Source organism: Acinonyx jubatus, chromosome C1, assembly GCF_027475565.1.
Source record: "Acinonyx jubatus isolate Ajub_Pintada_27869175 chromosome C1, VMU_Ajub_asm_v1.0, whole genome shotgun sequence".
Taxonomy (NCBI): domain Eukaryota; kingdom Metazoa; phylum Chordata; class Mammalia; order Carnivora; family Felidae; genus Acinonyx; species Acinonyx jubatus.
This window is the reverse complement of record NC_069381.1, coordinates 3,744,644-3,761,512: the sequence shown is the minus strand read 5'-3', so window position 1 is coordinate 3,761,512 and position 16,869 is coordinate 3,744,644. Positions and strand designations below refer to the sequence as shown.

Below are 16,869 nucleotides of genomic sequence, written 5' to 3'. Positions count from 1 at the left end.
TGAAACAGGCTCCAGGCTCTGAGCTGTCAGCACACAGCCCGATGCGGGGCTCGAACTCACGGACCGCAAGGTTATGACCTGAGCCGAAGTCGGACGCCCAGTCAACTGAGCCACCCAGGTGCCCCTGTCCATGCCTTTTTAAAAAGGACTCTTGGAGCGTTTTGCCATGGAGGGTGGGCTTCAGGGCTGTGGTCGGAGCCGGGCCGTCCGCGTCCAGCCCGGCCCGTCCGTGTGACTTGTCACTCGTGCCCGCTGGCCCTTGGCTCCCTCCAGCTTTATGTGGAGGGCAGGCCACAGCAGCAGTTTTGAAAATCCATGTTTGGAACGAAGCTTTCTCTGAACCCCAGTAGAGGAGTCAGGTAAAAGGGGGGGGCAGGGCCAGCTGACGTGTGTGTTGTGAGGGGTCTCGTCCCCCGCCTCCCCCACCCCACCGGCAGCCTCGCAGGGTGGATGGCAGGGACCTGGGGTGTCACAGACACCGCGTGACCCCGCGGCCCCGGCCGATGGCTGGAGTCTCTCCCGATGCCTGTGTCGAGGAAAGGCTCTCGGTTCTCCCGCTCACGTTCCTGAAACGTGTTCTCCTTGTGTCAGTGGTGCGGCCGGGAACCTTTTAGAGCTCAACTGTGTCATTTTTCTTAGGTGAAGGGGCCACTGTGTTATTTCAGCACGCCGTCTGTGTGCTGACTCAGGCGACAAACATCATTTTCTGTGTTGTTATTTATGATGCTTTGGGGACCTGGATGAGGGAGCGGCTGACTGTGCGGCTTTTCTTGTTCCAGGAGCATCTCATTATGGGGCCACATTTTGCTGCATCCCCCCCACGGACTAGTCTGAGCCCTTGTTATAAAATTGCCACTGGAAATCCTGAGGCCATCACCTCTCTCTCCCCCTCTCTCTCTGTGTGGGTGTATGTATGTGTTTAAATAAATATTTATTGGATCTAATTTTAGCCTGTCATGCCACCACGTTTCCTTCACTTTCTACGTGCGTACGTAAGCTGTATTGGGGGGTAAGCGTTTGGAAGTTTCGACTGTCGTGAGGACACAGATACCTCCAGTACTGCCATTTTTTCACAAGGAATATCACTTCTAATTGGCTTTTCTCCACCTTCGCGCTGCTGACATTTTGGGCCTGATAATGCTGTGCTGTGGGGGTTGTCTTGCACAGCGGGGACGTTTGCCACCAGCCCTGGCCTCTGCCCTCTAGATGCCAGGAGCGTGCCCCCAGCTGTGGGCACAGTGGCTGCGGACGTCGCCAGATGTCTCCTGGGAGCTGAATTGCACCTGGTAGGACCACCGTGCTAAACACGTGTAACTACCTGACACAGTGGGCCCCAGCTGGTCACAGCCGCGATTCTGTTCCCTCCTCCGCTTCCTCCCGTGTTTGTCTTCTACAGCCGTGCCGGCGTCTGGCAGGCAGAGAGCTTGCGGGCCGGCGTGTGCCTTGTCTCCACCCCTACGCCAGGCCACTCTTTATCTTACTCTTCTATTCAGTGAACTTCTTTTTTTTTTTTAATTTTTAAATTTTTAAAAATTTGCTTATTTTGAGAGAGAGAGAGAGAGAGAGAGTGTGTGTGAGCAGGGGAGGGGCAGAGAGAGAGAGAGAGAGAGAGAGAGAGAATGAATCCCAAGCAGGCTCTGCACTGTCAGCACAGAGTCCGATGTGGGGCTTGAACTCACGAACTGTGTGATCGTGACCTGAACCAAAACCGGGAATCGGACACTCAACCGACTGAGTTACCCAGGCGCCCCCATTCAGTGAACTGCTATTGAGCACCTGTATACATTCTTGGAAACTATCCCTGATCCCGTGAGCTTACAGTTAAGGGGAAGTGGCAGATATTACTTGGAGGAAAATACAAAGATTGTAAACATCCCATAGTTTTGGACTAAGTAAATCTGAGGGCTTCTGTTATGATTATTTCAGTGTTATTTACTGTGAAGGTAAGAACAGTGTGTTATGATTATGTTTTCTTTCCTAAACAACTCTTGTAGTTTTCCTATGAGCAAATTACTGTCTTTTAAAAAAAATGTCCATCTCCAGAGGCGGCCACTTCCAACTGTTAGTGGTGACTTCTGGCATTTACTTTGTTTCCAAATATTAATGCTTCTACTTCTATTTTTCTTAGTTGATTAATTTTAGACGTTATATATTGACCTCCAGTAATGACAGACGAGAAGGTTAGCTCTTTGATGCACTCCCACACTCTTTAAAGAAACCACTCTGTCCTCCCACTTTGTGGCCTCGGATTCAGGGACTATTTCTTGCCAGAAGTGTGCAGCACAGTGAGGTCTGGCCTAGAGGATGGTAAAGGGGACTGGGCAGTACGGATTGGGGGGCCATGAAGAGGGAGGGGCTTGGAAAGCAAGCCCCTAACGTTGCTTAAGAAATGCCGGGTTAACCCTCAGGTGCATGTGCCCAAGTCTGACCCTGAACAGCGTACCAAAGACCTTGAGAACTGACTGTGGCACTCACACTATGCACCAAAATTTAAAAGGTCGGCTTTGCATAGATTTGTTAAAAAACACATTCGAAACTGGGGAGGTGTGATTTCTACTTGTGTAGGGGCCATTCTGTGCTAGTGTGGGCGTCTGGGATTTGAATGCTGCTGGACGCTGATCTTTTTCTGCTTGGCAAGTGACTCAATTATGACCTCAGAGCATGTGGCTTCAGACATCGCTGGTTTTACGCGGACTTCGGGCCGGGGGGGCTCGCTCCCGGGTCAAGGTGACAGGAAGGGGGGCTCGCTCCCGGGTCGATTTGACACGAAGGCACGACTAAGGGAGGCGGCTGCTGTTTGCTCTCTCCTCGCAGGTGGAGCAGGTGGCGTCGGGGACGGTCCAGTTCCAGTACTCGCTGAGCCCCAAGGGACACCTGGACACGCTGCCAGGGCACGGCCACGGCCCGGAGGCAGAGCAACAGCCCTCCAGGAAGCCACCCGCGTCCCCTGCAAGTAAGTGTTTGCAGGGCACTGATTTTGGAGCACACAGCGTGACTCCCGCCTGTTCTCGAGGAGACGTACTTGGGCCGGTACAATAACGTTCATCCGCGAATCGCCACAGATTGCTGTCAATTTGAGCCAGTGGGCTGAGCTTCTGCTTGATGTGGAGGTGTAGGATTGGACGGTGACAGGGGTGGCCTGGCGCGGTGTCACCTGTCACCCGGAGCTCCCTGACCAGAAGCCCGCGGAAGGCTGTGCCGGTGACGTGTAACAGGGCCCTTGGCACGGGGGTCCTGCAGACGCGGGCCCAAGAGCCGGAGCCGCGCTGAGCGCCATGGGCGCGCCTCTGCGTTGTGCTGTTAGCGTGTCGTGGGTTTGCCCTTCTGACGAGGCGCTTCCCACCCGCTTCAAGTCCGAGAGTGGGGCGTCTGCTCTCAGCTCGGGCCTGTGAGGAAGGGAGTGAGGGCTACCAGCAGAGCAGCGTCCTTCCCGTGGGCGGGGACGTGTCTGCACGTGTGCAGGTGGTGAAGCAGTGACCGCGGCTGCCGGCCTTGTGTCCGGCTGGCCGGCCCAGCACCTGGTGGTCGGGGCCTCTTGGCTTCTGCCTAGGGACGCCCAGGGCAGCGTCTGACCGAGAACCGCACCAGTGGTGGAGAGCAGGGCTGATGTCAGAGGGAAGTTCACTCTGCAGGGCATTGAGCCCCAGCCTGGGGCTTCTAGAGGTCATGCCCGCTGAAAGAATGTTCTAGATCACAGGAGGCTCGTCTCTTAGAAAGCTGGGAATGAACAAATGTGTCGGCCCGCAGAGGGGAGCTTAGCCCTTGTCCGTGCTCCTGACAGATGCCGCTCCGTGTCACCCTGTCACCAACAAGGCCTGCTGTGATGGCGTCGGGCCTACCCGGTCATCCAGGATGGTCTCCCCGATCAGCGGCCATGATTCCTTGCCGTGGAGCATCACAGTGATGGGCTCTGGGGACTAGGATGTGGGTACTTGGGGGGCGGGGGGAGGAGTATCACCCTGCTGAAGAGGTGCAGATCGTCGGTGTGGGCGTTTGTTCGATGCCGGGGACGTCCTGGAAACATCTCATGCGAGGGGCTGTGTGTCCTCCTCTGTGTCTTGCCCAGTAAGGCACTCAGCACACGTTTGCAGAGCTGATGTGAGACCTGGCTGTGTTCTGGCTCTCGAGTGATGTCCGTCTGTCCGTCTGCCTCCCACACCTCATCCCCTCACCCCTGAGCTCTCTTGTTGTTGGCTTCCTTCCGGGAAGAGTTTTTCCACGTAGTGACCCCGGAAGCTCTGGGGAATCCCAGCAGAAAGAACCTCTGTTCACACGCTCCACAGAAGTCCTGACCGGGGCCCCTGCTGCGTCCCCTGCCTTTGTCCGCGTGGTTCCCGACTGGCAGCCATCGGTGCTGCTCTCGGAAGAGAGTGTGGAGTCAGGGTGGAGCCGGCAGACGTGTCACCCACGGACCCAAGTCCCCGCTTGGTCCCTGCACTCTGCCACTTCTGCTGTGGGGTGGCCTCCCAGCTTGGGCCAGCTTTGCCTGCGTTTCGAGATGTTCGAATGAACAGATATCAGCAGTCCTGCGCCTGTTGTGCCATGAGAGTATGGAGACCGGAGGGAGCTGGCCTGTCCCTCGGACCCCAGTCTCTCCAGCTCTCCGCATGTAGCCAGGCACAGAGCAGTGCCCATGGGAAGCCAGACACTCCTGGGCTCCAGGCATGTTGTGGAGGTTCAGGGCGAAGGGGATCCTCCCTCCCCACAGACGCCACTGGCTTTGGGCTCGAGATGATCATGTTAGTCAGTGGGACGGACATCTCTCTGGCTGGGGGTGTGTGCTCCCCGTGCGGGATGGGGACTGGCTGGGGGTGTGTGCTCCCCGTGCGGGGCTCACCGAGCCCTAGTTGGGCACGCAGGGTTCGCGCCCTCTGAGTTCTTTACTAGGAGAGTTATGGTTCACATCATGGCAGACAGATTGCTGGAAGGATCCAGACCTAGTACAGACGTGTGGTGGCAGTGCCATCCATTCTCCACCACCATCTGGGGACCAGCAGGTCCGCCCGGATGGAACCTGATTGCATTTGGTTTATTTAATTGGGATTTATCGCTGCATTCACGTCACATTGAGAGGATTGCCTTCATCCCAGATTCCAAGCATTTGAAGGCCTGGCCTCCCAGGACCCAACGCAAGAGACTTAAATATCTCTCGTGCTTAAGCGGTGATGGAAACCTTTCCTCCTTCGATATTTTACCAACTTACCCGGTTCTGTGGGAAATCTTGACGACACGCGGCTGTCACGTTAAGTGAGGGACTTTGGCTCTCTGTTATGAATTATCTTTTTTATGTCCTCTGGAGAATTACGAGGGAGCAGAGGCCCACTCATCACCCTCCGGGAACGAGTGCACGGAGCCACTAGAGGGCACTCGCTCTTGGTTTTTGGAACTTGGAATTTCCCTGACCCATATTTTACTTTTGAATGTTCTGGCAGTCTCAGAATGTCCGTGTGTTCGCTTCATGGATTTGAAAAACAGCCGGGTAGAAGGGGTCGTGGGAAACCTGTCCTCATGGTGTTTCCCAGGATACCCTGGGTTGGGTTCTTGCCATGGTTGTGACCCTTTGTGTGTTGGCACTGCAGGGACATCCTCTCCGACAGGCGGCTCCCTGCCCTGGGTTGTGTCATCAGGGCAGTTATTCAGGAAGGGGCGTTTGAGCTGTCCAGCTGGAGTGACGTGAGCCAGCAGATTTCAAGGGATCCCAGGTGTGCGCTCTGGGGGAGGACGTTAGCGGGTGGCCCAGAGCAGAGGCCTTGGCAAGGGGCAGGTCCCTGCAGTGGCCAGCCCTTGATGCTGACCCCGGCCTCAGGCTCTGGGCACCCCTTGGCTCTCCCCACTCCTCTGGAGCCTGGTTGGGGCACTCGTGCACCTCCAGCAGCAGGATGGACAGACATTAGACGTGACACCTTTGTGGTGACACCCCCTCGTCAGCCCTTGGAGCATGCATCTTCTCCCGTGTCCTCTGTGCTTAGGGGACATCTGGGTTGGGGCGTCTCTACCAGTTGCACGCATCTCTCGCACAAAGAGCCTGGCTGCTCCCGCAGGTGCGGGGCTGCTTCCCAGGTGCCCAGGTGCATGTTGGACCCTGGGCCCTAACTTAGCAGCATTGTGGCAGCTGCTGGCGCAGGCAGGACCCTAGGACCCCCGGGTGTGCTCGGGATGCGTGTCCCTCTCTGTCCCTGACTGCCCGGCCTGCCTGAGCAATGGCTGCGGCGGGGGGTTGAGGGGGGCTTGTGCAGCTGTGGACAGCCTCAGCCCCCCCCCGCCCCCCGCAGCACCCCCAGGTGTGCTGGGTCTCCCCAGGCATCCGGTGTGCAGGAGCCCCTCGGCCACCCTCATGCACCCTGGGTGCAGCACCAAGCCCCATAGCCACGCCATCTCTGAGCTGGCTGTCCCTAATCTCTGCGGTTTGTTCATTGTCCCCATTTCCTGTGGTTAGAGTCTCAGGGAGGATGGCTGTTTACCCCCAAATAATTAGGAATGAGGGCCTTTCAAATGGGTTTGCCGTATGAATTCTTGGTGTCTGAATAACCATCAGATACTGGTTATTATCCTTTATTTTCAAGGCCCAGTGAGGACATCTGTTTCTCCAGGTCTTTCTTTAAATCACGGTGACGCTGTCTTTAGCAGTGTTGACCCTTCCTCGGCCATGCTTTTGGTGTCTGCTGTTCTAATCCTGTAATGTTGCCAGACCCTCCACCCCCACCCCCCGGTCCGAGACCTGAGCTAGTCAATGACTGACCCCTCAGCTGGACATAGGTGGGTTTGTTCCCCCGTACAGCATTTTCCTCTGTGAACACCCCTCATTCGGCCCGCCTGCTGACTCCTTCCCTCAGTTTCCCCCCCAGAACGCACAGCGGTGTTTAAGAAAAGCATTCCCGGAAGACAGCTTGCATTTTGGGACAAAGGGCTTTGGTGGTACCTGCTGTACGGGGCTGGCCCCTGGTTGGGGACGGGCAGGGAGGTGGTTGTGCTGTGGGCCCCCCAGCATTTCCGGAGAGGCCTCTGCTCCCTCCAGCCTGGAGGAAGCCTCCACGAACGCCTCGTCTTCCATTGACCCGTGCACTTGTTTGCCTAACTCTCTGTGACCCCTGCCCAGTCCCCTCACCAAAGGCCCGGTCTGTGGAGCATTGACGTTTCAGATTTGCGTGATCCTGCACACGCGTCCCCCAGGCAGAGGAGGTGCCAGGACACAGGTCTTTGCGTGACCCGGGGGTCTGTGTCCACAGTTTGGGCTTCTAGAAGCCAAACTGACAGAGGGCGGCTTGGATGGGGAGCTTCTGTTGACGGTGGTTTTCAGCAAGTGGAGGCTAACCAGTGGGTGGCAAGGTGTCGGGGAAGATGCATCTTCACTCGGGTGGCCGACCTGCTGTCCTCTGTCTCGGGCGGTCGGTGGGGATGCTGTCCGCACAGCACTCAGCCCCGGTGGCGGGGGAACCACCTGGGTAGGCCCTTCCCACTGTCCTCTGTGCCACCTCCGAGGCCTAGGTGCACGTGGCTTCCCAGGCTGCGTGGCCCCTGAGCCGCCCAGAGCGCGTGTCGGGCTGCTGGTCCTCTCGGCATTTCCGTGTTCTTCAGGAGACCAGAGCCCTGTGGCTGCTCAGCCAGATGCTGGTGCTGCTCCCGGAAGGGGCGCGTGCGGGGGACAAACCGTGAAATCATGACCTGAGCTGAAACCAAGAGTTGGAAGCCTAACCAGCTGAGCCACCCAGGCGCCCCTAAGTTCTTTGTAATTTCACCACCGACCCGTGAATGTGCACGCTTACCCTGGCGCATCAAGGGGGAGGTGATAGCCCTTCGCCCTCGCACCCCGTTGCATGGATTTCAGTGGGCTTATCTACGCTCCTGCATCCACGGCGCTCTTTTCCAACTTTTCCCCCTTGAATGTGGATGAGATGACACGTACAGGTTGTTTGGGGACTGGCTTTTCCCACGCCATGACCTCTCTTGGTCCCCTTTCCACATCAGGACCTCCCCCCGCCCCGGTTGTTACCAGGCCGCACACGTGACCACGGCCGCTCTTCCCTCCGTGTGTCTGTGTTGTGTGCACGTGTCTCTTTCTGATGTGCCGTCACCACACACGTGCTGCCCGGTGGCTCCCGGCCCGGCTGTGCCCTGTGCTGGAGCTCAGGCCTCCCATCCTGGGTCCGGCCTTGTGGCCTCAGGGAGCCTCTTGGAGGCACTGAAGTGGCCACGCTCCGGAGGACACGTTCTCTGGCTGTGGCTGGTAGGTGGTCTTGTTTGGGAAGCAACATGGCCAGCGATCACCGATTACCGCCCAGAGCGTTGGAACAAAAAGCTGGAGCCAGGATGTTTTGTGGTTTTGGTGTGTTTTCGCCCAGGCCCTGCCCCCCCGGGCGTCCCGGCCCTGGGGTCACCGGCAGGCATCTTTTTAATCTGCCTCCAAAGTCTTCCTTGTGCTGATTTATTCTCTAGGAAGATAAGATTGCATAAGTCCCAATGTAAAGACTTACCTCAAGAAACGTAGCACACAGCACCCAGCTTTGAGAAGGTGGGTGAACAAGGGTGTGTGGAGGGGGTCTTGGACACCAGGCTCCGGTTTTTCTTAGTGGAGGGCCACGGAGGCGTTTCCTGCAGTTTTATGCTTGTTGCCAAAGTCAGGCTGTGGGGCTTCCCAGGGTCCCCGTTCCGGGTGGGACAAAAGCAAGACTCGGTGGCTGGACAGTTTCGGGGAGGAGGGTGGCTGAAATGGAGCGGAGGTGCCCTGGCTGGCCGAATCCTCATGTGCATTTGCTTCTGGCGAGGTGACACCTTTCCCCGGAGGCACAGCTTGATCAGTGACTTGCCATGAGCTAGTTTGGGGCACTGAAGTTTCTGGGACTCAAGTGTTTCTAAGTTCCTGGGAAGCACCTGCCTTGGCCTGTTAGCAAGGGGCAGGCAGGCCACTGACGGGGGTGCCCTCTGGACTCCGAGGTGGATGCAGGTTGGAGCCTGTGGGAGCCTGCCTTGGCATCCCTGAGGTCAAAGGACACACGTGGCCCCTTGCTCTGGGGGCCTCTACCCCTCCCGGTCTCACCACGTCCGCACCTGGAGTGAGCGGGCATCAGCAGGGCTGGGAGACAGGAAAAGTGGGGTGTTTAGAAGTTCCTTACCTGACGTCAAGTCCACCCCAGCTGGGGAGATGCCAGGCCCGCCGACACGGGGCCCCAGCTCTTTGAAGTCAGGTGTGTGTGAGCGGCGGGAAGATGGAAATACCCTGGGCAGGCACGCAAGGACTTTCACGGTCACGAAGCCCACCCTTGGTGAGACCACACGATCGGAGAGCGCGAGGCCAGGCAGAGAAGCTGGAGCCCCAGCACACCTGGCTCAGGCTCCATCCTCTGCTGTCACCCGCAGAGCGATCCTCACTCTTGCCCAGGCCAAGTCTGCTCCAAAGTGCTGGGCCTCCGGACTCTGCCCAGTAGCTGCTGCCTGGCACCGCGGGCAGCACCGGTCACAGCCAGGGGGCAGACGGGGCAGGTCCTGGCTGACTCGGGCTCCCTCCCCACCTCCATCTGTTTCCCCCCCAGGCCCACCAGCGCTGCCAGCCCGGGGACACGCTGCCCCCCAGGACTCGCCCATGGGACCAGGGGTAAGTCCGGGCCCGAGAGGCCTGTTTCAGAATTACAAATTCAGTTACCCGAAGCTTCCAGCTACATTTCTCTGCGTCTTGAAGGACAGTGGTGTCCCGCCTGGTGGGCTGGGGCTGGGGAAGGGGAGGGGCCGAGGTGCTGCGTCCCGTCCCTGCCCTGCCCCCGCTGTGCCCCCACCCTCCCGGCCGCGCGGCTCTCCGTGCATCCGGCGGCCACCAGTGTCATTAGTGATCCTGCGGTCAGCCATCAAAGGCACATTTCAATACTTTTGAGAAATGACGTCTTCTCCCCGGCAGTTATGTCTAGCGGCTGAGAGTCTCTCGGGACCGAACGGCCTTGGTTGCTTTTCTGAGGCTCCATAGTATGGTCTTCGTCTCCTTCCTCCCCACCGTCTCTGCCAGGAGAGGGGGCCTGGCAGTGACCAGCGTCCTGGCCAGCGAGGTCATGGCCTCCTGGGGCACCAGCCAGGCCCAGCGGCTGCGCAGCTGGTGCTGGTGGAGACAGGCTGCGGCCGGCAGAGACCGCCCGTCAGCAGATGGCTCTGCGTTTGAGGGTTTCCTGCGTAGGAAGAGAAGGCCCTGCCTTGCTCTGGCCTCTGGAAACCCGAGTGGTTGTGGTGCTCGCCCGCGGTTCCAGCTGCGCCATTTTGTACAGGGCCAGGGTTGGCTTGTCTTGCAGCCAACGCCGTCTGCCAGCAGCACCCTAGGAACTGACTTCCTAGAAAAGTCGAATAATTCGTATCAGACTGTCCCCACAGAAGCAGTTTTCCTGTACACCATGTAGCTTGTAAACTGGCTCAGTAGTGAGCGTTGTATTTGCCAGAAGACACGTGTGTGGGGACAGCCTCCCAGGCTTCCCTGCTGGCCTGTTCAAGCACTTTCCTTCCAGAAGTTTCCATGTCACCCTAAATGTTCGGGACTCACAGGACAGCACTGTCTGCTTCCAGAGGCAGGAGAGGCTCAAGACAGCTTGTGGGGTCTGAGGGGAGCTGAACAGACCCTGCAGCTCTCCTCTGCCCCCTCAAGGGCTCTGGGGTCCCCTGTTGCCACACGCCCCCACTTGGTCGTATGCCCTTACCACCTCTTCATGGGTCGAGTCCTTCTGCACGAGCACCTCCTCGAGCCGGCTGTGGCTGTGTGTGACAGAGTCCGGGATTTGAGAGGGGGGTCTCCAGTGGACGGTGGGCCCCCTTGACAGCCGCACTCAGCTTCCGAACGCCTGTGATGTTTACGGAAGGCTAGCCACGTGCTGGGTTCCCTGCCACTCCCTCCCCGCGGGTTCTCGCTTCATTCCCAGCTGGCCCTGTGATTTAGGTGCTCTCTTCGTCGTACAGACAGGACACCGAGGGGGAAAAAAAAAGGTGTTTGGTGACCTGCCCACGGTCGCGTGATCCTAGTGATGATGTGGGGACTCCATCCCAGCGGTCTGTCTCCAGAGCCCGCCTGGGCTGCCATCGCAGTCGTTGCCCTCGTGCCAGGCTCATGTCACGGGAGCACAGGTGCTGGGACTCGAAGGGTCTCGAGATGTTCAGTCCCCGGCTAGAAGCGAAACCCCGCCAGGCTCAGAGACCAGCCCGCCCTGCAGCCCGCGAGTGGCAGAGACCCTGGCTTCCCCGGCCCTCCCTTTCTCCACTTGCTCTTTTGTGTTAGTAAGATTTTGTAAGCAAACGTTACCATCTGGGAGAGGGCACGGCCTTGTGCGTCCACAGCTAAACTGAAGGAAGTCAGGAGTGGTCTTGGGCTCCAGAGCAGCCACCGAGCACGAGGTCGCATTCCCACTGCCCTCTCTGCCACGCTTACCGGGTCTGTGCCAGCGTGGGTGGGGGGTGCCGTGACGTGACGGGGGTGCGTCTCACATCTCGTCCACGCTTCCTCCCCTTCAGCTGTCTCTCTCCCAGCTGGCGGCTTCCCCACGGTCCGCCGCCCGGTGCCGCTCGGCCACGCTGTCGTCCCCGCAACCTGCCGGCTCTGAGCCCTCCCCGGCCCAGGCGGTAAGTACGCCCTCCCTTCCTTCCTCCAGGGAGTGCCTCCGAACCCTGACTTCTGCTGAGGCCTCTGGCTTTGCGAGCTGTGCCGGGCCTTGGTGAGGCGGCCGAGACCCTCATGGGCTCTCCGTGATACGGGCATGGTGGGGGCGGAGGGGAGGGGGGAGGGTGTGTGTGTGGACATGGCTGAACAGTTCTTGCTTCCAGTATTTGCCGCCGTTCTGTCCTGCTGACCAAGGAGCATTAGGTGTGGGAGCTCTTCCTGCCACAGGGCTTAATCAGGCTTTTGCTCCACCTGACCAGACAGAGCTAGACCACCCTCAGGTCTCTGTGCCTGAAAGAGAAGGACAGTTTTGCCAGAGGTAGAAATAGAGGCCGACCCAAGCCTGCAGCACTCAGGGACACTCTCCTCGCTGTCAGCAGCTGAAGGAGAAGCAGCAGAACCCGCCGTCCTGGATTCTGGTGCGTTCTGGGCTCAGACAGGCCTGTGCTGCCGCTGACCTTGGGGAGCGCACGTGAAGTCTGATTCCAAAAGCTGGCTGGCGCTCCTGTAAACCGCATCTTCAGTCCTATACTGGGAGTCTATTGAGGAAAAGTAGTGCCGTTCCCTTATCTATTTGAGAACACGCCCAGGACCGTGAAATGCCTTGGTCTAAAGTCTGTCCGGGGCTCGTGTGTTTATGAAAAGCCTGAATCTCTTAGTGTTGACAGCTGAGATGTGTGAGAGTCCTCCCTGGTTTTGTGGTGTTCCTTTGAGCTGGAACGGAAAGCTGGGGAAGCAGGCTCGAAGGAGAGTATTCCGGTCCCCAGACAAGCTCTTCATTTAGACACGCCTTCTACTCTGGAGGGACGTGGGAGGTGGGATACAAGGGGATGACTAGAATACCCCAGTGACCTGGGATGAGAGGAAGGTCTGCACGCGCCAGCCAGGGGCTGGGGACCAGTGCGTCTTGCGGTTTGAAGGAGGGCTTGTTTTTCTGTTCTATAAGTGTGGTTTTTATGTTAATTGGCCTTCTCAGACAGCACATCTCTCCCATGGTACCTGTTCATAAAATTGATGCTACCTTTCTCGTTGCTTCCCGACTCACACAAAATACGAGATGCCCAAATAAACCCGAGTTTCAGATAAACGGTGACTTTTTAGTATAAGTCAGTCGTGGATATTTCACGGGACGTACTTACCTTATACCCAGATTATTCATTGTTTACCTGATGTTAAAAGGCAACTGGGCTTCCTGTGTTTTCATTTGCTGAAGCTGGCAGTCCGACAGAGGTGGTTCGTCCGTGAACCCCCACACCCCAGCATCCTTGGTTGTTACAGGCTGGGATCCTGGCTGGCCTCACCCGGGCCCACATTTTGCTCAGCAGGGGCTCCCTTTGGAGGGCAGGATCTGTCACCTGGAAGCCGAGCTGAGCCAGGCGTCCTTGGTCCTGGGAGCATCTGTTGCCGAACACTTGCAGGAGCTGCCTTTCACACCGGTGCACGTCCCGATTGTCGCGGGCGTCCAGGCCAGGAGGTGAGGGGCGGCCGTGGGAGGGCCCGGTGTGTGCTGTGCCGTGAAGACGGACCCTGAACAACAGGCTGTCCCCAGAGGTGGGGCCACAGGTCCTGCCCCTCCCTGTCTCTTTCCTGGAGGCCGGCTGCGGGGGTCTTTCTGTTTCAGCTCTGGAAGTAAGCTCTCGCGGGCCTCGATGGTGCTCCTGCAGGCCTCCGGTTTTCCTGAGATTCTGGATGCCAATAAGCAACCAGCCGAGACTGTAAATCCCGCAGACCCCGTGCAATTCAACCCTCAGAAGGAAGAATCCGATTGTCTACAAGGCAACGAAATAGTACTGCAGTTTCTTGCCTTTAGCAGGTACGTTCTTAAGTGTTCTGTGTTCCTCTTTCTGGCTCTCGCTTTCCTTGCGTTGAAGAAACACTTCTGTGTGGTTCTGAGCTGGGAGAACCCTCCATGCTGAGATCTTACCAGACTAAGGGACGCTGTCTGTTTTTATTTTCATCTTACTACGATGCCCACTCAGCCATTTCTGAACGCGGTCAAACCTGCTTTTGCCTGGTCTTCTGTGATTGAATGTGTTGTGTTAGTCAATTCTTCGGTATTCGTGTGGCTACGTGGGCAGGTTCTCCAGCTGGGGCTGAAGTGGGTTGCTGTCCAGCGGGCTCCCCGAGTTCCCGGTGGAGCCGCCCGGTGGGTGGACGAGGCGGCGTGTGGCCTGTGGCACTGGGCTGTTGAAAGCCCAGGTTCTGTGCTCTGGAGGCTCGATTAATTTGGGCTCTTATTGGATTCAGAGTGTCCCAAGACAGCCGGGCAGCGCCGTGGCCAAAGACCGTGTATTTCACCTTCCAGTTGTACCGTTTCCCGCCCGTGACAACGCCGCGGCTGCAGCTGGTCAGGCTGGACGAGGCGGGCAGGACGCTCCCCGGTTCTCCGCTGCATCTCCTGGTTCTTGCCGACAGAGATGATTCCTCCGATGCTGGTAAGTGCTCGTGCGTCTGGTGGGCGTGAGAAGCCCGGCACCGAGCCTTGTCTGCAAGTTCTGTTATTTTCAAATGACGCGTGATGAAACATTTCCAGCACGTGCAGAATTGGAAGGAACGGTGTAGGGAACCAGTGTGTCCGCCGGCGGGCCCCCACCCTAGACCCCTCCCCGAGCCAGGGTCGCTTCGAAGCAAACCCCAGACGTCGTCTGATCTCATCCGCGAGTATTTCCTTACATGTGTCTAAAAACTAAGGAGTCCTTTCTGAACACTGTAAACTCAGTATATCCTGCTTGAAATGAATAATAATCCCATACTGCCATCAAATAGCTGATGTTAACATTTTCCCAGTAACTTCATGCATTTTTTTTTTGAGGTTGAAGAAGGGTTTTTGTTTTTGTTTTTGTTTTTTTTTTTTTGAGGAGATAACATTTTTAAAGGTTTTCTCGGGTACGTTTCCCTGGACGTTGCAGTGGCGTCGCTCTTGTGTCTGTCTGTGGTCCCTCTGCCGTCCCCAGTCTCTGCTTCCGATTTGTTTGTTGAAGTAGCCACGTTGCTTGTCCCGTGGAGCTCCCCTCAGTCTGCACTGGGGTTTTGCTTCCCAGTGATGACATTCCCTCTCTGTCCCCTGTTTTTTCTGTACCTTGGGAGTGAGATCGATGTGCGTGGCCAGAGGCATGTTTTTGTTTTGGGCAGGAATTCTCCGGGGCCGGGGTTGCATTCACTACCTCTGGCAGCTGCATAGGGCCCGGTCGCTTCTGTCTGTGCCGTGTCGGTGGCCACTAGGTCCATTGCTGATGGGCGGATAATTATGCTCAGGGTTTAAGTGGTGGCATTCTCCTTCTGGAACCCCTCTTCATTTGTCAGCTGGAATGCCTCCATGAAGAGAAACTTTCTGAGGTACAGTTCACGTAGGAAAGGCAGAACAATGCTCAGTTCTTCCCTTTTATTTACTAATTTTCACAATAATTAGCCAGTTCCCTAGCATCCTTTGAGAGTGGGGCCGAAGTTTGTTTCTGGTATCATTATAAACCAGTGGATTTAAACTGCAGTAGATCAAAACAGATCAAAAGTGTTGTTTTTATCGATGGTCAGTCACATGGTAAGGGGCAGAGCTGGGTACCTTGTGTCTCTTAAGTAGAAAGGGCAGGTGGAAACCGATGTGTTAAAATGCTAATCAAATGAGGGTAGTTTAACGACATTAGCACAGACAAAAGAGGCAAAAGGCAAATGCGGTGCTAAGGATAAAGAAACCTATGAAATATAATCGAGGGAATAATCACTAAGAAAATAAATAATTCTGTATCTGTTGAACTTCCAGAAAACATAGCCTCAAAATATAAAAGAAAAATTGATAGACTTTATGCAGAAATTGACAAGCCTGCAGTCACAGAAGATTGGACCGACCTGTCAGTGAGTTGACATATCAGGCAGAAAATAATGGGGGAAATTGTAAAATACGGTCTAAAAAGATGATCTTACAAAACCTGCAGGACCAGTTTAGAGAATATGTGTTCTTTTCAAGCATACTTTGAGACTTATGGAAACTGATCATTCACAGACGTGTGTGTATGTTTTAGGCCATCACGCAGGCATCACCTTGTACCAGGAGACTCAGTATCCGATCTGAAGGTGTGGCATTCTCTGACCGAAACGCTGCAGATCAGAAATCAACCATTCCCTCACCCAAAAAAGGCTCTGAACTGCCGGGTTTTTTGTTTTTTTTAAATTTTAAAATATATTTGTAATTATTCCATAGGTTAACGAAGAAATAAAAATAGAAATGACTTTATTTACTTATTTATTTATTTTTAAATGTTTTTATATTTATTTTCGAGAGAGAGAGCAAGCAAGGGGGGGCAGAGGGAGAGGGAGACAGAGGATCTGAAGTATGCTCTATGTTTAGAGTGCAGAGCCTGATGTGGGGCTTGAACTCACAAATCGTGAGACCGTGATCGGAGTCAAAGTTGGATGCTTAACCAACTGAGTCACCCAGGTGCCCCAGGGGAAATTTACAGCTTTAAATGCTTGTATTGGGAAAGAAGAAAGCATTTTTTAAAATGCTGATCTAATTGTTCAACTCATGAAGTTTGGGGAAAAACCAGAACAAATCCAAAAAAAGTGGAGGGAGAGAAATCTGAAAATAAGCATAAATGCTTAGAAAACAGCAGACAGGGTCAGCCAAGTTGCTGGGCCGGGGGGTGGGGGGAGGTCACAAGGTCAGAATCGGTCGAGAGGGTCAGAGCTGTTGCAGGCGTTGGTGGGTCCGAGAGCCGGGCGTCTTGCTGGTGGTCCTCTCCATCCGATGGGCTTTGCTGCCGGCAGAGGTAGCTGCACAGCTGACGCCAGCCACGGACCCCAGGGCAGAGCCCTCGCCCCCTGCTTGTCTGAGGCCCCTGGCATCCTCTCTCCCTGCAGGCAAGTCTGAAAAGACAGAGGGGAAGGGGGTGCAGCTCAGGTCTGCTCCTTCTCCAAAACCCTCTGGCTGATGAGCTGTCCTTGGCCTGGGGAGGAGCCTGCACTGGGCAGAGGGTGGGCGCAGGAGGTCCCTCTGCTTGGAAGCACATGGGCCAGGAAAGGACCTGTGCCACATTCCCAGGTTTTGTTCTCTCAGCTCCCTGGGTTTCCCAGCCTTCTTGGGGCCACTTCTCCCGAACCGACTGCCTTCTCTTTGCCCATCCTCCCGGGACCATTGGTGGACAGTTGAGCTCATGTCCCCAGAAGGCTCTGAGCTGGATCAGAATAGTGCATTGATTTCAAGGCTCCCATGCACCTGTTGCCGAGAACGTGTCTCCTCTTCCATTTCCTGTTTTGAG

The 16,869-nt window shown here is 56.2% G+C and overlaps 1 protein-coding gene across 6 annotated transcripts in view; it reads left to right on the top strand.

Moving 5' to 3' along the window:
- NPHP4 (nephrocystin 4) overlaps positions 1 to 16,869 on the top strand; it is a 111,824-nt gene that overhangs the window by 56,491 nt on the left and 38,464 nt on the right. For 5 of the 6 annotated variants that reach the window (XM_027060605.2, XM_027060603.2, XM_027060607.2 and 2 more), the window contains 6 exons: positions 2,815 to 2,953; positions 9,528 to 9,589; positions 11,473 to 11,580; positions 12,940 to 13,091; positions 13,239 to 13,430; positions 13,865 to 14,052. In XM_027060605.2, the coding sequence (XP_026916406.1) occupies positions 2,815 to 2,953; positions 9,528 to 9,589; positions 11,473 to 11,580; positions 12,940 to 13,091; positions 13,239 to 13,430; positions 13,865 to 14,052 (841 nt within the window). The remainder of the gene's footprint in view (positions 1 to 2,814; positions 2,954 to 9,527; positions 9,590 to 11,472; positions 11,581 to 12,939; positions 13,092 to 13,238; positions 13,431 to 13,864; positions 14,053 to 16,869) is intronic. The other variant, XM_027060606.2, reaches the window with a different exon arrangement.